At 37.5% G+C, this 23303-nt stretch overlaps 1 protein-coding gene across 5 annotated transcripts in view; it reads right to left on the bottom strand.

Annotated features, from left to right (window-relative positions):
• Positions 1 to 23303, bottom strand: part of LOC112463097 (glutamate receptor ionotropic, kainate 2-like) — a 126817-nt gene that overhangs the window by 33500 nt on the left and 70014 nt on the right. For all 5 annotated transcript variants that reach the window (XR_003041741.1, XM_025029285.1, XM_025029286.1 and 2 more), the window contains exon 8: positions 12893 to 13045. Coding sequence is in view for 4 of the 5 variants with exons in the window: in XM_025029285.1 (XP_024885053.1) it covers positions 12893 to 13045 (153 nt within the window). In the remaining variant the exon portion in view is untranslated. The remainder of the gene's footprint in view (positions 1 to 12892; positions 13046 to 23303) is intronic.

Below are 23303 nucleotides of genomic sequence, written 5' to 3'. Positions count from 1 at the left end.
TAAATATTACTATGGTGTCGCACTAGCTGCGGACCATCGAGGAATTTCAAGTTAAAATACTATAATTATTGTTTTAAAAACGATTAAACAACGTAAATTTTACCATAAACATAGTAATTTAACTTAAAATTCCTCGATGGTCCGCAGCTAGTGCGACACCATAGTAATATTTACTATAAAATTTTCTCCGTGTGTATTCGATAAAAGTATAATTTCATTTTTTTAAATAATTTATTTAATAATAAAGAACATTACACATATACCTTGTGCTATGTATGATGATATATTATTCATTTATATATTAATCAGACGATTTTAATATATATAATTTAATTTGACTATCGTGTCTGATTAATATATATTCGATAAAATATAAATGGATGATATTGGAAATTGTGCCGGTAATTATGGCTCTTCGTTCTCGGTACGTTTTTAAAAATTTTTATCACGATTATATTCCGTGTGACGAAACATTCGGAACAAATTATTCGGTATGTACACACGATATGATTCTCGTATACTCGTCGCTCGAATTTTGATACGGCCGTAATACCTTGGATATACGATTGTGGATTGCGCTCTCCGGAAAATTCGCAATTTATCGAATAATTTTCGGCGCCGTTATATCAAGTGCAATCAAATAAAGCCAACATTCTGATAATAGAAATTCACGTTACTTTAGAAATCGAGAATTAGCTGTCGTTTGTGGTGCCGAATGCGGGTACATCGCACCCGAAAATAATTGCTGCGACGAGAATCTCTTCCGACACTTTTAAAATACTCGATTTCTCGAATTCAAATCGTTCAGATAACTCGAGAGTTCGTTGAAGCAGTTCGAGAGAGTTACAAACGCGCGCGTTGATCTTGTAAGGATTACTTTCAATCTCCTTGAGCGATTTAAGATTCTCGGCAGATCCATTTGAAAATTAAATAAGATCGATGGGATAGCAGACACGATAGAATCGCTTCGCATCAGACAAGGTAGGAATCAATCGGACTTGACTCGTATAAAATTGAGTGAAAGCTTACAGAAACGAACAAAAATGGAAAGTTGATCGTTTCATCCGCAAAGGTGAATTCCTTTGTTACGTAATCGAAAAGTCGAGACTTTTTCGTGGCATTTACAAACAGATAAATATAAAATAGCTCTTTCTACCGCAGTCGTATATATTGATAATAATGACTGAGGATATTGTAGAAAGATATTTTCACATATTGATGACGTTAGGAATATAATAGAAACTATACAAGCTATCAAAATTGAGCAATTTTTAATTGTGGAAACGATGTTTCACGGCGATCGCATACATAAATATCGATTTAAGAGGAAAAGAAAGAGAGAGCCTCAATACAATAAATAAATTCAGTTTCATATATCGGTTTTGACAAGGAGTGAAATATTACGCGGGCTTTAGTTCAGTTACGAGTTTTTATTCATAGTTTTCAATCTCTGCCCAATAACTATTCTATTCGAATACATACGTCTCTTGTCCGTCAAGGCGTGAACAGTATAAGTTTATTAGCAGTCAAACGCAAGCAGTCAATTGCACTTCTCTTTTATTAATTCTGCTTTCAGTTTTCATTAATATAAAATCACCGTTTAACGGTTTATAATCTTTTCTGCGAACGAAGATGGATTAATTAAAATGTCGTTCGGTGTCGGCTTATTCCAGCGCCGAGCGCGGAGCGGTTCTTACGGAATTGAAAATGGAACTAGGGATAACAAAGTACGGCCGTAAATTAATGGACCCGTCCCTGCCCCAGTTAAAGCTACGAACTTGGACCAAGTCGTGAAACAACGGAGGACAACTTCCAGTGTTCCTGACAGGAATGGCCGTTGGGACGCTGTAAGGCCGTAAACGACCTTTAAAAAGTATTACGGTACGTACGAAAGAGACCGCGGCTAAATTAAGCGGTAAACCGCCCGAACGTGAACACCTAATTACCGCGGCAGCCTTAATCACGCCCTTTTTTCCGAGAAAGGAATAAGTCTGCGCTGCATATGTCGCCAGAGATGATACGCGGTGTAATATTTTGAAGTTGATATTAGATTTTGTAATATTCCGAAGACCCGCGTGTAATCTTCACTCGTGTAATTTAATTAAAGCCAGCGCATTTAATTATACGAAAGGTGAATTTGAGCTTTGACTACTTCATAGTCCCCCAAAGTGGATTAGGTAATTTATCACGCATTTCTACCCTGTCATAAATTTTGACGCAAGCAATTCCGTATTCAACAGGTTGTAAGGCAACTATATATAGACGCATATACGCGGTACGTCATTATAGTTTAGACATTAGTCACGCGATATTAGGCACCGATTCGCCTTCAGCCCGTGGCACGGACGGGGCACGGTCGAGAAGTTAATGGCTGCATGTGTCTAGCAGGACGCGCGCATTTAAATCGTGCAATAAATTATTTAACAACAATGTCCCTTCCTCCCGTTCTTCCCGAATATATGTTCCGGAACACATTTTCGCTCCTCGCGCAACGGACAGCGGTCTCGCGCGTTCATGCCGAGCGTATAAACTGCAAGAGCGAGCGCGCGGCTTATCTACGAACGTTTAATTAGGGGAAAAGTCAGCGGGTCCTCGCCACGGTGTAATCTTGTCTTCGTGCTTTCAGTCTCCCTGTGCTCCCGCGATTAATCAAGCGCTTTCCTTCCCTCGGCAAGACTCCTACTTCACGGTGGTGTCTCGTTGTGTTTCCGGTCGTGATAAAAAACAGGGAAGCTCGTTTACTACTACCGCGCTTTGCCGTACGACTCTTTGCGCTCGCTTGCCCTAAAGCAAATACCTTAATTACATCCCCAATTATGCCGCGGTAAACAACGGTGGTTGTGCGTTGGGCGAGAAACTGTGTTATTGGCGAATGTCAGTCTCGCGAATGATCTGCAGTGAGAAATTACCGCACTGTCAATTGCATTGGCAGAGCAATTAACGTCTAGACAGGACGTTGATTGGCGGGATGTCGATATTGTAATAGCTGGTAGATGATGATACATCGCAAATTAATAATTATTAGATACTTACTTTAATCGTGTTGAATTATTAGACGATATTAATATTAATATTAATTTTATAACATTATCCGTATCAGAATTTTTTTTATTTTGCGGTGGCGATTTCCGAGTCGTTTAGACGTCTTTTTCTGCGATAATACACCCGTATTTTCACGGAATTTGGAAGATTATTGCCGATGGGAGCGCTCCGGTTAGAGGTGCATTTCCCATTCGCGCGACACCATATCTCGCGCGCGGCTTTGCCACGGCAATTATTTCTCGTTCGGTTCAATTAAGCCACTTGGCCGGAAGCATAATGTCGTTCCAGCAAGGATTTAGCAGAATGCTGAAATGCCCTATTAGGGAACAGAAACTAACTCGGTTATACCGGCGCGGCAATTTCGAGCTTCGCCTTGGGACATTCCTCGCTGCCAAGGTACGGCCGTATACATTCGGAAGAACGAATCCTCGATAACGTCACTCGCGGGAACGTTTGTAAACTAGGAACAAAAACCGGCCGGTGGAATCCTTCACACGCGCATCTCGCAATTAGTAAAGTTATTTATTTGAAAAAAAAAAAAAAATGCAAACTTGCAGTTATCGACTACAATTATTGACATAGTTGTGATAAAATTAACTGGTTTTTCATTAACATTAGTTAATTAGAAAATTAAATATCGTTTATAATAATAAAATACATGACGCGTACTATTTTATTAAAAACACAGTCCCGATTATGTTACAACTTTTTCCTCGAAAAGCGCCATTGTCAAGCGCCATGCTTTTCAAGAGATAACGTATTGGATCGTTCTGTTTGTACGCCGTGGAAGCGTATTACCTCGTTTCAGCTATCAGGAATGTCGTAAAGTACGGCAACGGCGTTAGTCGGGTGTCGCAGAGTCAACAGAAAAAAATCCATTGAAAAATGTCTCGTAAAAGGGCACGTTTTACCGCGCGTACTGCTGCATTCGCCGTAGAATCTGATACGCGCTGCAGAATTTTGACGTCGGTGTCGTTCGTGCACGCGCGCACGAATGTCCTGAAATTGAATATCGACTATTGTACGCGCTGGGGTATTGTTAATAGCGGCAAGTGACCGCGCGTCGGGGAAGCCCCGGTTTACGCCTGGCGCGCCTCCAAATGTTATCTAACTAAATGCCAGCAGGCTACCATTAGCATTGCAAAGCGAGCGCGAAGATCATAAATATGAGCGTACAAACAACATTCTTTATCTAGAGAAGAATCGCTGTGATTCCGATCTGTGATCTGACGCGAGCCTGAATCTCGAAGAAAACTGTTTCGCGCTGTATGAAAAAAAAAAAAGAAATAAGTCGACGCAAACACGTAAAATAATGTTCACGATAACGTTAACTGCATTTATGATGACCTTCGCAAGTCAGAACGAGGACTGCTACTGGGAAATCCGTGTAAATCGTTAACGCAAAAGTACATTGTTTCATCACTACTTTGTTCCGCTGGGCACTACTTTTCATCCTTTTGACAGTTAATATCCATGATATTCCGCGAAATAAGTTCACTGCATAATGATTAAGTAATGTATAGTCTCTCGCGCCGCGTGTGTGTCCAACATACAAAGATCAAGTAGCCGAGCGCGCGTTACGGCGCTGGCGTGTGTAATCTCTTCAGACCGCTCTCTCTCGACAAGCGCTTTTATGAGCGATATTAATCGCGTTATACAGCCTATTACGCGCGAGCAAGTAGAATGAGAGCAATTTGACTCGACGGTATCCGCGTCCCTGCAAATCCGGCACGTTACGACGCGTCCGAGCGAGCGCTATCTAAATCCTAGGAGGATTTAAGAGCCGTCACAGACCGGCTTAGGGCAATGGCGCGAAGAATGGATATTCTAATCACTTAAGGAAAATCTCTGCCTCTATGCGCGAGTAATTGAACCGTCAACGTGGATCCATGCCACGCGGGACGTTAACACTCTGATGAATGCAAAAATCATTAATTTACAATCCATTTCCGCCAAACAATAAAATAATTTTTCAAAATTTGCGCATAATACTAATAATAAAATTATATACATCAGACATCTGCATGGCACATCTGCATCGGTCAACTGAAAATCTTAACAAAATAAAACTCAACTCCAGATCTCGCATCCAAAAATATTTGCGAGAAATTTTTATCTTTTCTGTGGAAAACAGAGATTTTTCTATCAATAAATAAAAAAATTCTTTACTTAAAAAATTGATATATTCAATACGAGCAAAATATGCAGATTCTGAAATTTCTGAGCCAAAAAAATGAAAAATAGAGTAACGATGCCAGAGGGAAAGAAGGCAAGTATCAACAGGAGTAAACAGAAAAAGAAAAAAGAGAAACACTAGAAGGGATGAGGATGCAATAGGTAGCGGAGCGTAACGGAGAGCAATTTTGGTAAGCGGTCATCCAAAACATTGCATAAGCTCGTGGATGCATTGGCGAAGATGGAGAAGATTGGTATGACGTGGAATATGGCATGGTAAAAAAACACATGTCCACAATTTTAACATACGCTTGGATCGATAACCGCAACAGTATAGGTATATGTGCTTTTCGTGCATTCGATATTTTCGCATTCTGTGCATTGCGTATTTTGTTTTCATTAAAACTGCGTGAATCCTGGGTGGTTAAACATCAAGCGTGCGCGAGGCGGAATGTTGAATATTAGGAAACGCCCAACAGAACGAGTATACGATCGTTGCTGTTGTTATCGAAAATCGCTGATCAAATTGTTCGGTAATTCGACAATAGCATAATAATGGTTAGAAATCAATTGTGCGTGCGATAATTCCATTTACTCGATAATGGTTTACACGCTAGCTCTTATAACCAAAATCCATCAGTAATATAAAAAAACAATTTTTTAAAAACCCCAATGTCCGGCTATCCACGCAAAAAATGTGGCTTTTATCTTCTGAATAAATCCTTTTGGATTTTCACATCGTATTCACGCAAAAAATATACGTGTGTTACCTCTTGGTTTGATTAAAGGGTAATCCAATTTAAAAAATTGATGCGCTAAAAAAATTAGATATCTGACTGTACTACTGATAAATGGAAAATGTAATAATAGAACAGGGTTAGCGTTTTCAAAAGAAAAGTTTCTTTGCGTACAGGTTAAGCAGCAAATATCTTTGTATAAAGTTAAAAGCTAAATTAATTTCTCTTTTTTTAACTCGATAATTATAAATTTTCCTTTTTTTTACATAATCAATAACCGGTTCTTAATAAGATTGTTTCTTGTGTATTTCTAGAGTGTACGTTGCGGGTCAATCCACCGCTTCACGTAAACAACAATATACATATATGAATACAGCCTGTAAATTTGTTATAATATTTTTTAAGGTAAGTGACTTTTCGTCAAAAGATAAGCAGTTTTTCTTGAAAGTCGTGATAACGATCAACGAGTAAATATACTGTATATTCTTAGAATAGTAATAAAGAGAATTGAATTAAGTATAAATTTCGAATCACATTTAAACACCGTGCGAGATACGCGTCGATAGAGCAAAAGCCAGAGAATCGGCGAAGATACAGCCGGGATAACGTTGAAACTGGTACGGGAGGATGATCGATTCGCCTGTCGGATTTGTTATTCGCACGAATGCATTTCGAGCTTGTTGGCAATTATACACAATGAAACACGCGTTTAAATGTGTACTATGTAATAGATATATATATGCACACTATTGTCGAAGCAGAAAGATAAATCTAAAAAAAATATATCGGGCTGCAGGTCTACGATTAATGTAACAGATATATGTATATCAAAGCTCTCTATCATATAAGTAAAATATGTATAAATCTCTTTAAATAAATTTATATGAAATGTATATTTAATTAATAATAATTAATGTACAAATACGGGATTGGTTTAATATTTCGAAAATTGGTATGACAAGATGATATAAAGCAGATTTTTATGCGCATAGAAGAATACACGGTACAAAGAATATTTTTTCGAATGCAAAAATGCTGTTGCAAATGGTGGACTGTAAAGGCAATTGCAAGGTAAAATCGTAGTGTTGGAGATGCGAGCGGCATGCATATACGGAGGAAGATAATAAAAGGCCGACCAGCGTGCAATTGTAACGCGCGTCAGACCGGCTCTGCCGCCATGAACAAAATTTCTGCCCGCTGAATCGTAAAGATATGAACGTTACGAGCGCGAAGAATTTCGTTTTCATCGTACGCTGCATTAATTAGTTGTAGAAAATAGTAGTATTCGGCTGCGTTCTGTGACGTTGTTACAGAGAAATTTGTAAGAAAATTGAAAATACAATACGTTTTTTGCACAATATAAAAATAAATGGTTATAATTTAGTCTAGAGAAGCTGTGAAAATTTGACATAAAAAATGAAAAGTTTTTTAATATTTATGTACATAATATTTAAAATGTAAAATGGTGTATAATTATTATTTAGATACTATTATATTTCAAATTCTATACGTTATCGATATTGATTGTTTTTTCCATTAATTAAAAATTGTATCATTTTTGCATTTCTTATTTTATCATCTGTTTAATACGTTTTATTCATTATAAGTAATGAATAAAGTGCACTTCATACAATTCTCTGCCTGGATTAGATACAGCATGCATTGGCACGTTCGCAGATAAACAACATGGGTATAATCGCGGGATATCGCAAAATTTATGCTGATTTATCGAGCAATAATTGCGATCCCATTTTCGCTATAAACCGGCGAATATTTATTTATATTATAGGCAACCCGTGCAAACAGTGGCCCGTTTGATACTTTTACATACGCAACCGTATCGCGAGGATATGTTTCTGCTCGTTTTCTGGATCAATATGATAGTATTAGCAAAGTGAAGATAAAACAGCGCAAATTACGAATACCGCGAAATGTGCACTCGCAGTTCAATTTTCGATTACGAAGCAATTTATACTATCGATACAATATTCCTGGGATTGCAATTTATTTACAAAATTAAAAAATGTGACTTTAATTTAACTTAAAATTAAAAATATGATTTTATAATTTAATGTAATTTAATAATTTAATATAAAATTTTGAAATAAAATATAATTAATTAAAAACAAATATTAATTTTATTTTAAAATCAAAATATAATAATATTAATTTTGTGTATTTTCTATATAAAGAATTTTATTGTAACAATTCTTTATATTTTTATATTAAGTATATTTCATATAAATTTTAATATTTATCTTAAAATTCATTTTTTTCTCGACAAAGTATTTTGATTAAATTTTATTAAGTTTATTTTTTACAAAGACTTTGTTTTTTTACGCTTAGACTGTTTTGAACTTTTGTATCTTAAACTTTATGTGACGCTTTACAGTAAAAGCTCTGCCGAGATAACTCGTCCTTTGTGTAAAATACATCCAATTTACTTGTTATATACGAATATAAAGAGAAACGCTGTCGCACGTCACGTTGGAAATCGTGTTCTTACGCTTTATTTAAGATAAAAGAGTCACATATTTGAAATTTCTACGAATAACTTCTATTACCGTAATCTTACGGAGGATATACGACCGCGATTTCTAATTTTATGAACCACGGGGGATGAACAATTTTTCGGAAGCGAGTCTGAAAAAGCGGAATGCGCGAAGCACCGGCGTTAAATTAAACGGAATACGCTCGGTTAACATTTAATTAAACAGAGTTGAGTGTACACAAGGATGCAGATATATACAGGAAATTTTAAAACTAACAATGATCTCTTTGGTGAATTGATTTTTTCTTAATTAAAATGTCGAGGTATCAATAATTATCAAACTATAAGCAATTAAAGAAGAAGAATTTTATGAAATAAACTTCAAAAAATCAAACAGCTAATAAAACTACGTTCTTCATTTAATTTTAAATAAAAATTATATTAATAGTTTTTAAGATTAGAAGATTAGAGAGAGATATACAAAATTGTATGATGTAAAGAATTAAGAAAGCTGCAATAATGAGTTCCTTTGATAGTTCGCTAAAAAAAAATCTACTTCAAATTGATTAGAATCTATCATTAAAAGAACACGGATTATTTTGAAGCACTTTATATGTATGTATATATATTTAAATGAGACTGTAAATGCCTCGCTAAATGGAATACGTAAAAAGCATGCTAGGAGTCGGCGAAAACTTAGGCCACGCTACTTGGCGCCTCAACAATCCGGCCACCGTCGCGCGCAATATTCGTTTAACTTATTTATGGGAAATTTGGCGAGTGGACAGATTTTAATCCGACGACCCACTTAACGTTTGCCCTTGTAGCCAGGGATACTGTCGGGCTAAATTGGGGTAAGAAAGTAGGATAATGCCGACGAAATAAGCAAGAGTCCAACGCGCATGCCAAAATCTCTACACAAGTGGACCGAAGATCCTTGAAAGGCGCGAGATCAAACAATGCGAAATAGCTAATTCAGCAATAAAAACTCTCGGAAGATCGCCAAATAGTTGCACGACGCTGTCGCGTGACACTTTTGTGATCCAGGAAGAAAAAAAAGGGATGACATTATACATAGATACATCGAAGGTTAAGCATGTTCCACTTTCGAATATTTCCAGTCGCGCAATAAGCAAAAATAATAATATCGAGTTTTTCGAAATGTTTCAATTTCTCAAAATTTTATTCGGATTGACATTTCTCGTAATATTCTTGCAAGAACAACAGCTTTAAAAATCTCTTCGTAAGTAACAATAAAATAAAAGTTTCGTCATAAGAAAGGAGGATCCAGTTAGCGTAAAAAAAGTTTCTCCGATAATTACAATAAAATTTTCAATATTTTTAACGTATCGATAAAATATCAACGTTTAAGGAATCTCAGTACTTAATTAATGAACTAAAGATTTCACACGAAATCTCTCGTATCCTCTTAGCTTCAGGAAGTTCTATATGAGCACTCCAGCGTTACTCGCATTGTCTCCAGTATCGCAGTTACACACAAACATATCGCGGATAGCTGTATTAACGAGCGAATGTGTAATCAGCTGATTGCCGCATGCCGTTTGTACAAGCCATATCGCGTATCAGATGATATTTATTAGCCTCGCTGACGTATAAGATGGACACATATCTCGACGCTGGGCGTGGCGTCGTTAATTCATTTTTGACGTATTCAACGTCATAATCTAAACTGCGTCGGCATGTCTGATGCTATGCCGGAATTCCAGCGTCGCGTCGGCGGAGGACAGCGGCGCAAATATCTCCAGGTCGATTAGAGGCCATCCGACCGATATTGGAATCTCGCTGCTGCGGCGCTATTAAATTAATGATCGCGCCCGGGTAATCGGCGCGTTCGATCGGCGAGAGGAGGGAAGAGACTAGCGCTGGAAGTCGGGAAGAGACGAGATATTACGGACAACGGCGAAGCCTTAATCCTCTCGTAGGGCCTTTCTTCCGCCTGAAGATGGTCAGGCCAGTAACTAAAGGGGAGCTAAAGGGTAGAAGATAAACTTAACTAATTATGGATGTAGGCGGGTAGCGAGGAGACATTGCGCAGCAAACGCGGACGGTCGCATTGTGCCAAAGTATGCGATGTTATTTCGCTTGCGGAACGACAAACCATGCAGAGCTAGTGCACGCGATGTTTGTCGTGCTCTTAAAGTGGCGCGACGGTTGGTTCACAGTTCTGCACAGTACCTATCCCGGGCATTCGTCGCACGCGTTTCATCTGCGAATGCCGCAACTCTAATTGCGAAAGGTGTTTCCTTAAAAATGTGCGGGCATTAACGGCTATCATTTTCTTCTCTATAGAGAGCATGAGGCGATTTTTATTATTCTTGTAGTTCTTGTTATTGCGAAAAGAGTACGCGGCGCGTTCGTTTTCGCTCTCCTTCCTCTCTTTCCCGCTTCCCTTCGGTGTTCTATCTTTGTTTCTTTCACTTCTCTCATATCTCTTCTTGCTCCAACCGCGTTCAAATTCTCCAATGGTCTCTAGTGTCGGTGCATTTACCGTACGAACTTTTTATTTCCTAACAAGCAACGCGAAAGTCACGTACGCGCCGGGTTACGAAAGTCTCTGTACAATTCGGGAAAATTGAACTCTATGCGCCGGGTTCAGATAGTACGACGGACTTTCCGCTTAACGAAGGGTCGCCGAATCAAAATCGTGGAAACTGGATCGAATGTGTTGTATAAGAGATTCCGTTGGTGTAGACTGTAGCGCACGTTTTAAAGAGATCTCAGTTGTGAAATTATTATAATTATTTCTATGTAAAATTCGTGTAAAAAATATGTAAAAAGTAAAATCAGAAATGTTGCACACATAGTGTATGTACATATTCAGTCGTGATACATATTTCAGAAATAATATCCATTAGAGACAAAGGAAGAGAGAAATGAAATATTGTTTCTTCTTTTCTTCTATAAAACATCCTAAATATAATATTACACATTAAATATAATAAATATTTTTTCTCGAGAAAAATAATAAAAATTGATTGATAATAAAATACATAGATCTAAAAACAATTTATAATTATACACAATTTTTACGCTTATACATATATAATGTGCGTGTATGTACTAGCGTGATATGTTTTATGAAAGAACAATATCGCGATTTTCTCTCTGTCTCTAGTGGATATCAATCCTGAAACACTGCAGCCGCGGATATCGTGCCTTGTCGGACACGGGAACGGGAAGAATGTCGTACAGGTTGAAAAGGGGAAGTACAACATCACGGAAGGATTTGTGGGCCCTGCCTGTGACAGCTTTGGAATCGTCCATCATGGTATTAAACAATTTATCCGTCGCGCTGCTATACGCTAGTAGCGCGGTGTCTCGCGTACGAGCGACATCACGCTCGCGCGCAAAACGTTGATTGAAATTTATAGAAACGCGCTTTTTCTCACGCTACCGGATACTCTTTTTTACAGCGGGATTATTAGGAGCAGCTCATCAGAGTATTAACAGCCCGAGAAAATTATGAACTTAACTCGATTCGATCGAGAGCTCGAACGTTTAGCTTCAAATAAAAACATATAACGCAATGGAAATTACAAATGTATATTTCCACGTAAATGTATATTTCTTTGCAATGTCTTAATTGTGAGATAGCAATAAAATAGAGATATGAAAGGTATTTTAGCGAAAGTGAGGTACTACCTTCCCGGATTTCATATGCCTGGCACGTACGCGACGGATATCCCAATGTTCCCTTTCGCGCCACGCTAAATATTTGCACGAACTGAGCGGAAACGAGTGCTACTATATTGGATATCGTCTATTTTGGACGTCGGCCAGATCTCAGTAGCGGTAATTTACGGTAAGCCATCGCAGCATGTTTCTTCCCCCTCGGGGTGGTCTCTCGAGGCGGATCTGCCAAGCGCGAGCTAAAGAGCAACGATGGAGCTGCCGGATGGGCGCAGCGGATTTTCTCTCCTTCGACGATATCTATCCTCGGGAAAAGTCGAGAGAGGCAGGTGGCGGCGATGTCGCGACATTGCCGGAGAATGTACGTGGACGGTGTTATAAAAAATTAAAATACGTCCCGTGGGTGTATTTACGCTGGGAACATCGCGATCTTGTGGCGGGAATAAGTATCGTCCTATGCCATAAAAACAACATAAATCTCTGCAAATATTTTGAACGTACGTTTATGGAAATAAACAATAAAATTTGCGAGATATACATATATTTGCATTTACAATTTATGCAAAATTGTATATTTTGCAACTCCGCGTGTTTTCATCTAATCCCTGTTAATATAATTACTCGACGGTAACTTAATAAATTAAACTTTGCATTATAAAGTTTTATATATACCTAATCCAGGTATACGTCGCTTAATATAATTCAAATAATTCAAAGTTGATATTACATGTAATTTATGAGCATTATACATGCTCATGTATGTCGGTGTAGAGAAATGCAAAGGGGAGAAACTTACCGAGTTGATATAGTTGGTGAGAGACAAACCGCCGTCCCAGGGGTGCTCGAGCTCGCAGGAAATATTGGCGGGCCTTAAAGCATGGGATTGCTCCAGGGTACGTAATCCCACCGCGAACACCTGTACACTGTCGTACATTAACGCTGGTTCGGCCTGCAAAAATATGAATCTCGGCTTTACTCATTGCTAATGCTCGTCCCATGATACAAAGCGCGTGTGACTTAAGAAACCCCAGGTAGCAGGATGATGTCTAAAGACGTCTTAACGAATATGTATTAAGATGTCTTTAGACATTATTAATACGTCATTTGACGTAGTTACTCTGCTACCTGGAAATGCGAATATTTCTGGTGATATTAATCAAAATATTACTAGAATTATTCCGCTTCGGATCTTGAAGCGACTTGCAATTACCATTACATAATTGAAATAGTATAGGATATTATTTAGTCATTAAAATCGCAAATTGAGAGAATTATTCTGGAAACGTTTATTTAATATGTATTTAATTTGATAATGCAAAATTATATTTATTAAGTTAGAAGTATTAATAATTATGAATTAATAGATAAATTTTAATAATTATTAAACGTATAAAATAAACAAAAACAATTAATTAAACGTAAAACGAGCAAAATATGAGAATACCGTAGGATTTTCGGAAAGCAAACGGGTGCGAATTATGCGCAGCTCGTAGTGAAATGCTCCGTTTATTAATTGTAACGCTATTAGTCACGTGTGCGCGTTTATTTCCATGAATTATGAAATTCACGGTACGTTGCCGTGTCGAAGTTACGCGCCAGTTCTAATCTAGTCGTCACGACGACGGCGACGATGTTGCTGCGTTCTCGCCGGAAACGTCGGCGGAAAATGTAATATTCAGTGAGAAGAGACTATGGGAGATTTGATGGCGGCGTGCGGCGTGCGGCGTTACGTGAATTAATTTCGTTCACGCGTTATTTATTCCTGTCCCGTCGAAAGTTTGATGATAATATTTACTGTAATTTCTTTTTTCTTTCTCTTTTTCTTTGACTGTATAATTATATACAATAGTTGCTGAAGAAAAGTGTTTTTAGCAAAAAAATATATATATGTACATATATATCATAAACTCTATATACCTACTACAAGGTTTGTTATAATAATTCATGTATAATTCTTGAAATATTTAACATAAGAACAAGCAATACGATGAAAGCATTTACGCTAATTAATCTTTACGCTCATTATCCGATTCGATTTTTTCATAGAAATTATTACTGAAATTCAATATTGATAGAATTGAGATACTGTTATTGCGTACTGTTCATTGTATACCAAATTAATATATTAATCGTCAGGGATTGCGTTTTATTATGCATTATAATGCAACCATAACAATACTAATAAAGATAAATAATGATGGTAATAAAGATTTACTCATAAACGAATAAATGGGGATGGCCTCGATAAAGATCATTATAATTAAACCATTCGTAATATTTACATAGATCTAATTAATACGAAGCGAGTAATCATATTCGAGTAATCAAATGGTATTGATACATTTATCAGCCACCGGTTTACAATTGTCAAAGAATCGCTAATAATACCAATCGTGAAACGTAAAAAATTTTAGTGGTGCAACGCGCGGGATGACGCGGGATGGACTATTAGTTTCCGGGATATTTTTAGCGAAAGCCTTCCGGTGCGGTGGTGGCGATTGATGTGAGGTAGTCACGTCGCGAATTGATTTCACTCGTATTTCAGAGTCGTGAAACGATGCTAAGCACGACGCGACCATTCCGCCTGCGACCGCTTCTCGTCTTCATTTCCTTCCCTTTCCCTGCACCTTCTTCATCTCGCTGCGCGTCCTGGAAGGCACGTATTTGAGGCGGACAAACACGCGGAAGCATCCAGGAAACGACCGGCGCCCGTGCTTAGTCTTGCGCGTCTCTTCATCACTCGCTATATATGCTGCGCCCTTTCTGCTACAAGTAGTTTGCGGAGCTCGACTGTTTGTCCTGGGCTAAAGTGCGACGTGTCCCGCGCCTTCCCTTGCGTTGATTCAATATTGCGTTTTCGTTGATGACGCGCAAATTTAGCGCGACTAATCAACTTTTCCGGGCGCGATTTCAACCAATTTCAATGCTCTCGCTTCGGATTTTCCAGATTTCCCAGGAGTGAACAGTTTTTCACGGATTTTTTCTGGCATTTTTTTTTAAATTCTGGATAGCTCTTCGAAAATTCTGATGATTGTTCTCGACGCTCGAAGCGATGAAACCATAGAGGAAAGAGTTCCAGTAATATATATTTTGATTCTCGAATAGAAATTTTCTGAGGATAAAATTTTCTCAGAAAAGAACGCTCTGATTATAATTTATACGTTGTCAGTATATTTCAGCGCAAAAGAAAGTGACGTTGTGGTCGCGCGCAAATATCTCTATAATGCGATTTTTCAGACGTCGAGAAGAGCTTTCCGATCTGCACATGGTAAAGCTTTTTCGTGTTGCATCCCTAGAGAGTTGCATCCTAAGAATCTGATAGGAGACAGAAAGGTCATTATTTTATTTACAATATATTATGCCAAGATTATATTTGACTACGCAATGATTTTTTTCAAAAAATTTAGATTTCAACGAAAGAATATGTGTGGACAGAGTAATTTCAGAAAATTATTCAGAAATTATTTTCGAAAATGGGATTATAGAACATTTATAATTACTTTCACAGAGTTTGATGAAAATTTTAATAGCACGCTATTAATCCGAAATGCTGTGTTTTGCCCCTTTAATGCTCTTATATCATTATACGTAAATAGTTGATGCTATAACTCTTATTAATCATGGAATAGCAAAGCTCGATAATTGTATGAAAAATTTACAATCATTTCGCTACTACGTGAGATGAGTGGCAAAAAGTTACACGTGCAATTTCTGTTCGATATTAATTTACAAAGTATCGATGTCAAGCGTGTTGCGGTTTTATAATTACGCTAAAACCTCGCGGTGATGCGCGGGGCAGTAATAATCCGGAATGAGAATCCGCCAGAAAGTTTGTTCATTCGCCTGAAAGTTGATGAACTGGCGCTAACGTAATTTATGCGGCAGGATACATAAACGCGCGAGCGCGACAGGAGGACGAAGCGAGTGTAACTCAGGTGGGTGTGAGCATATCCTGCTTGTCTTACCTCTGCCCGAGGCAAACAATAAAGCTCCAGCAAACTATTTGTAGACGCAAATCTCGTCTCGACGAACTTGAAATCTGTCTAGAATAGCTTACGGGCTAACTGCGGGCAGTTATGCTCTCGTTTTTTTTTCTGCGGCGGCAAGAGTATGTTGTTATAAGGAAGTAGAAACTAAATTTGCCTAGAGAAATGACTGATTCCTTACATCGCGGTCGAAAATTCTGAAAATTCTTTCAGTATATAGAAGCAAGCATTCTTTAGTAAAATAGGCAAACAATCGATTTGTGATCTGATATAATTTTGCAAAAAATTTTGCTTATCTCTTTGCACTTGAAAGTCGAATTATATTCGATATCACATTTCATACCAGTAACTCAAATATCGAGTTATTATCGAAGTAGATTATTCTAAAAGTTTATTGTATTTTTTATATATTATTAAATCTTTAAGTATGTATCTTAAGTATCATTCTTTTAAATATGCTTGTAAAATAAATATATTATTTTTTCAGCTAATAATAATGTATTAAATTATTTAACTCTTTATACTCTGGAATAAATTCAAATTCCAACAACTTGATAAATAAATAAAACCTATTTATTTTTGAAAACATTGAATTTTATTATGACATGTTATAATTCAATGTTTTCAAAAATAAAGAGGTTTTATTATGACGCGTCGTAATAAAATTCAATGTTTTCAGAAATAAAGAGGTTTTATTTATTTATCAAGTTGTTGGAATTTGAATTTATTCCAAGATGTAAAGAGTTAAATAATTTAATACATAATTAGCAGAAAACAATAATATATTTATTTTACAAGTAGGTATATTTGAAAGAACAATATAAATAACGGAAAATATATTCATATTTGTGTGAAATAATAAAGAAACAAACTATATTTCGTTAATATTTATTAATGCTGGTGAAAGCAAGATCATATCACACAGCAGCAATTAAATAAAAAAAACATTCCATTCACATAAAGCTATATATCAATATTAATATACTTTATAAAAAGATTTCAATCAATTGCTATTGACGTTCATGCCTGTCTTTTGGCAATTAACGTTAATGAGAGAAGTCTTATTAAAATGCGTACGCGTGGAAGTGTCAAGAAGGTCTGTCGGTGATACTCGACGATAATGCGATAATAATGTGTGCCACGTCAATCACGTTCGGGTAATATCAATTTTGGTAGGTATTAATGCGGATGTGAACTGATAGCTTCCCAGACAACTGAAATTATTACACGCGTATCAATCAATTAACGGCCGTTGCTCTATGCAATTTCATTTATTATCGCGCTTCGTCGTACCGCGCGAATTCCGATCTATGATTATGGATATAGTAAACGAATAAATTATGCAAGACAATAAAATCGTATCCTTGTTGTAATGCAATGCAGCGCACGTACACGGGTTTTTGTTCATTGAAATAATGTGCGATGTACGATATAGAGTTGTAAAGCCACAGCGCCGTCGTGTGCAAACGGTACACGCGGGGAGTGACAGGTGTGCGTGGAATAATGCGTCCGTCAATAAAATGATCGTTATATACGAGCGAATAAATTTCCGAATTTTTCCGATCGCTGCACTCATTCTCTGATCGGCCGGTGCGACGCGCCGAGGCGACGATGCGCGTGAGATCGATAAAGCTCGCGTTACTGAATTCAAAAATAAGGCTGGCTATGCCATTGTAATTTTAACAGCAACGTAAATAATCATTGTAGATTGTAGAAAGATTTGCGGTTTTGCAAAAGGAACGTGAAGAGTACTTCGCCTATATTATATCGAGCATTTCTGCTTGGAAAACTATAGCCCCTTGGGGATCCTGCAGCCGTATGATTTACCGACATTATCGTTTTTAGATGGATCTTTTAATTGGCTTTATAGAATTATTTTTTACAGAATTAAAGTACGCACAAAAATCTAGGTACATAAACGCGATTTTATATAAAGAACATCAAAAAATTAAAAATATTACTTATTTGGGCACATACAGCTGTCACCTGACGACAATATTTGCTTAAAACAAAAATTCTGCAGTTTATACATACATAATGTTTATCATCTTACCTTGGGAAAACATGTAAGAATAATATATCGTGCAAGTGGAAGTAAGATTCAATGCGTACAAAAGTTTATTTTAGTAATGCAAATACGGATGCAGAATGATAAGAAGAGCAGCAATAGTACAGTTGCCGGATTTTGCGAGAGATGGCGAGCAATCGAACAAGGACAGATGTCATTTCGTTATAGACAAAGACAGATATAGGGAAAACAAAATTAGAAAGGCTGACATTATCGACATCGAGGAAGTTCGCCTGTCACTGCAGGATCCCCTTAAGCCCCTATATTTGTATGACACTTGACATGACAGTGACAGCTTCAAACGTCCTGTTCAATTTATATCGTGTCTTTAATCAAACCGTATAAAATGTCCTGTGTTATTGAATTTGTATTCCGCTTTATTGCGATGGTCGTACAAAATGCAGGCAAGTACATTGAAATCGTGCACGTCTATGCCAATTTGTACATGTACATTTTCCCAGTCGCCTCACTCGATCGGATAACATGGTCCAAAGCGCGATGACGCGTAAACAGAATAACAACGACAGCGCTACGGTAACATATAGATATATTTTGAAATTGCGATCGGCAGGAATAATGAAATCGCATGGTAGGGCCGCGGAGACGAGTTTTAATCGATGGCACGTGACTGGCTCTATTCATCGCCGAAGCCAAACAGTATTGACAAAACGGAAACTCATAAACCAACACGGGACAGAAGTCGGCCATCGCAATAACCGCGGAACGGGCGATTCTGCTAGTAAACTTTTCGTGTTTGATAGAGAAGGATAAAACGCGCCATTTTGTATAATTTACTAATTTGATGGCGTATAATTAGCAAATGCTTTATGACGCCGATATAAAAATAACAAAATATGATTTCTAAATATTTATCTAGTAACATTATATAGCAATTATTGTATTTATGTATAGTAATATTAATCTTGGAATCGTATTATTTATAGATTTCATCATTATTTATTTCATGGAATTAATGAACCTTACGACATGTAAAAATAAAAAAAAATGATATTAACGATATGATATAGTTTATAACATAAATACTTCTTTTTCACTACAGATTATCGATTTCTTAAACTTGTCTATTGTAAAAAAAAAAGTTTTTTTTATTATTCTTCCCGAATTTTTGCGGCATCGACGCATCTGTTCTCTGTATTATTAAAACGAGCCTTGCGAAACGAGTGCAACGTTAACTGTAACTCGCATATACAGTCAAAATGCGAACTCGTACAGTCACGGAATACGCGACGCAATGCAATTGCGTCCTGCAGGTGCGTGCGTGCGTGCGTGCCCGCGTTGCGGAAAAATTGCGTCCAACGCATCCGCCGAGTGAATTCGGGAACGACGGGAACTGGGAGAAATTAATGGCCGGCGATAGACGCGGTTATCACTTTTTTCCCCCTGCTTTGGTGACCGGGGAGTACACGGAACCGTACGTGTCGATTGTATCGATTGCGGTGGGCTCCCAACCGATATCAAAACATTTTATCGCGGAGCCTCATGAGATCTGACAATCTAATAAAGCGTTTTTCTCATCCTCCGATCAAAAGAGAAGAACCACTCGGAACATCCGCCGACGAGCGGCATCGAGCGCGATCGCTTCGCGTTGCATTTAATATTCTCTTCTCTGCGCGTAGATAGCGCGAGATTATATGCATTTAATTTCACCTTTTTTGAGAGAAGCTGAGTGAATTATTGTGATTACCGCTTAACAGAATTTTATTCACGCGGCACGTCAACGCGTGAATAAAAGTTTAATCGCGAACGGATGAAATCCCTATCTAAGTTTAAAATTTTGTATTACTTCCGATTTATAGAAAAATGTCATTGTAATTGAATTTTTCCATGTATTTTTTTCATTAAGCTTGACAGAAAGATTATCCGCTTTAAACAAGAGATAAGAGATGATGTTTTTAGTAATTATCTAACAAAATTGCGCCCAATTTAATATTGACTGTAACTAATTACAACTGTAACGAATAATCGTGTACTTTCGAAGCAGCAGAGAGAAAAATTTGTCATAGCGAACCTGTTACCTGGTTCATCTGACGTCACCGGTTCGTCGAAATTCGAAAATTTGTTTAATTTAATTAAAATTGAATACGGTTGACTGTGTTTCCTATCAAAACGCTTACGCCTTATTATGCTACGTAGAGATGAAAATGAGGTGGACGGGATCACGCGTATTATCAGAAATCTCTTAGTTGGATGGAAGTTGCGATAGTTGTTGCACCGTGAATACACTCTAGTTATCCGGAGCTAATTGGAGCGTGCTTTTAATTAGCCCGAGTTCAACCAACGGACAGGAATAGCAGCGTGGCTTTACCTAATAGCATTTAATTCGAATGCGCATTGACGCAATTTAAAGTTTCACATTCTTCGGATGCATAATAACCGACGAAAGTCGTCGATGTCACTCGATTGAATGTTACTCAAATTGCATTATTCACGCGCTAGATGATTACCATGCGTAATGAGATTCGCTCAAGAAAATAATTTGTGAGAAACTGACATTATTTATATCACCATACAACTAACCTTTTAAAAACAAGGTAAAAAAAGCAATAAAACCTTTTTACCTTTTTTTTTTAAAAAAGGTCCGCGCCTATCAACATAGGTGTTGTGCGAAACAATGTTGCTTTAATCTATTTTTGCTATAAGAGTAGTGCGATATCGAATATCGTGCAAAACTGAGCATGAGTTTATATACATCATCGAATTTAATTCTTTTATTATCATATCATTACTTATTGTTAGTAGAATAATAAAATCTTTAATGCAAAAGAGAACTTGGTATTATATAAAAAAGTGTGTTTATATCACATGACATTTATTCGCAACCGATTGAGTTCATAAAAAGTATTAAAAATTTCATCCGTTTATGTTCATTTCTACCAATGTGGATTAATTTTAAATTTCCGCTTAACTTATTTTTTATCTTTTTCTAATTCTTAGAACTAGAAAAAGATAAAAAGTAAGTTAAGCGGAAATTTAAAATTAATATGCATTTACAGAAATGGACATTAGTCGTTTCTTAAATATGACATCATTCGTGCCTCCGCTCAACTCGATGATTCGGATGTAGACACACTCTCTGTCTCGTTGCCCGTGTCGCGCGCGTGTACAATTTAGCACCCGACATTGCATGCCGCCATGCCGTGTCTCTCGATTTTCGAATGAATATTGTTCATCCAATTATCTTATTTCCCAAACATTTCAAAATATTTATCGTGGTGTTAATCCATGAAAATTCCATATTTTTCTGATAACTAGAACGGTCTGCAATTGAAAAAGCTCGCATTGCAAATAAAATTTAATTTAATTTCACGATTTTAATAAAATAATTACAAACATTTCAACAACTTGTAAAAAATATAGGCTTTATTGCATTAAATATACAATTTGCAATGTTTCCAAAAAGCTGCCATATACATATGCGCACGATGACGCTACGCTATATTCGACAGAATGACGTCGTATTCGGCCAATACGAGCGACCGCATGAGACTGAACGGATTGCTTCATCGGTCGAGACCTCGACGTCCTGGAAATTGGCAATCTCGCGTGAATAATGAAGAAACTGGCAATCGCGTACACCAGTCAAGTGTCCGGTTGCGCCAGATTTAAGTCTTGTCCGAGTTGGATGGATCGGTGGTTAGCCGTCGGGCATTCGTTGGCTTTAAGCTCCCCGTTGCGCGTTTGACAAGGAAGGCCGAACTTTGATACCTCCTAATCCACGATCCAACTCCCGTCCGGATAATCGTGCCACGGAATTAGTTCGAAAAGGTCTGTCATTTGTCCGACTCGTCGGCCCGCCTCGTCTCTTTCTTGAAACGCGCACTTAACTTCGCGACGAACGACGACGAGTTCGCTTCACGACCTGTGCTCCTCTGTCCGGTCTCGGGATCGGCCCGTTCATTAGCATTTAAAGCGAAATGGAAATGCCTCGTCAAACTACTTGCTGTCTAGCGCGAGATCTTCACCTTTTTTGTAAGTTAGGTCAGAAATGTTGCAGGTGAGAAGTCTGAATAGCTTGCAGATGACAATCAACTTGGCGGAAGTTAAATATTATTCGCCACTGCTAACGCCCACAGTGATTAATGACGTTTTAAAGATCGGTCTACTGTAACATTTTACTGAACGTCTTCATTAAAATACAAAAGACGCGGTGTGTTATCTGAATTGGCCTACTTAGTGTCTAACAGAGTCTAACGGCATTCATAAGCGCGAAATGCGCAAATGGACGTTTCTCGTGCTACACGTATTTTTACTCATCGTAAATTTCGTCTTCGAGTAGATCCTTTTAAGTAAGTGTCCATTTACCGGAATCTCCCCGTCCCGAAAAATTCTCCGTTATGAAGATAAATTTCTTCCTCTTAGCCCGACGTAATTGAAATAAATATTACTCGAAGCGCGGATTCCGAAACAAATCTTGCTTTATGTCGCGGGGCTTTCACGGGCGCGAATTACTTCCTTTCCGTTTCGGCCTGTTTGGCAAGTAGAAATTTCTTTATGAACCCGCTTAACCAATCTTCTACGTGCAAGCGTCGCTCTCGGCCGAGCCGGATAACGGGAAGAGAAACGATTATGATCTTTATCCTGCTTGCCACAGATTACCAAGCCGCGATTTGTTTAACTCTAAGGATGTCTTACAGCCCCTCCTCAGGAAATCTTTAACTTAATCAGGCTTCTAATGTAGATAATCGACGCATGTAGAAGTTATTATCTTGTTACGAAACATCTGTCGATATTAATGGCAGGATTTGTTAAGCTTACTCTCGTATAACTTTATGCATCCTTGATGGTATGTATCTAATGTATCATTGAACTTTCTATCTCAAAAAGATTTCAGAATTAAAAATTTTTAGATTAAATTCTGACATCGTTAAATTCTTTAGTGCTGCTATTTTATATATATCGTAAAAAATTATAAAAATGAAAAGACACAGATACAATTTTTTTTTATAACCTGACATTTTGTAAACCTGTTGGCATCATGATGGACAACGTTTTCAATTTCAAATTGAGAATTTTATATTGTAATATTGTGTGTATATGATAGAGAGAACAGCGGGAAGGGGAAGAGAGAGAAAGAAAAAGAGAGAGAGAGAGAGAGAGAGAGAGAGAGAGAGAGAGAGAGAGAGAGAGAGAGA

This window comes from Temnothorax curvispinosus, unplaced genomic scaffold (assembly GCF_003070985.1).
Source record: "Temnothorax curvispinosus isolate PA1 unplaced genomic scaffold, ASM307098v1 QBEX01013028.1, whole genome shotgun sequence".
NCBI lineage: Eukaryota > Metazoa > Arthropoda > Insecta > Hymenoptera > Formicidae > Temnothorax > Temnothorax curvispinosus.
Note: the sequence above shows the minus strand (reverse complement) of the source record. Positions and strands in the feature narration are given on the sequence as shown.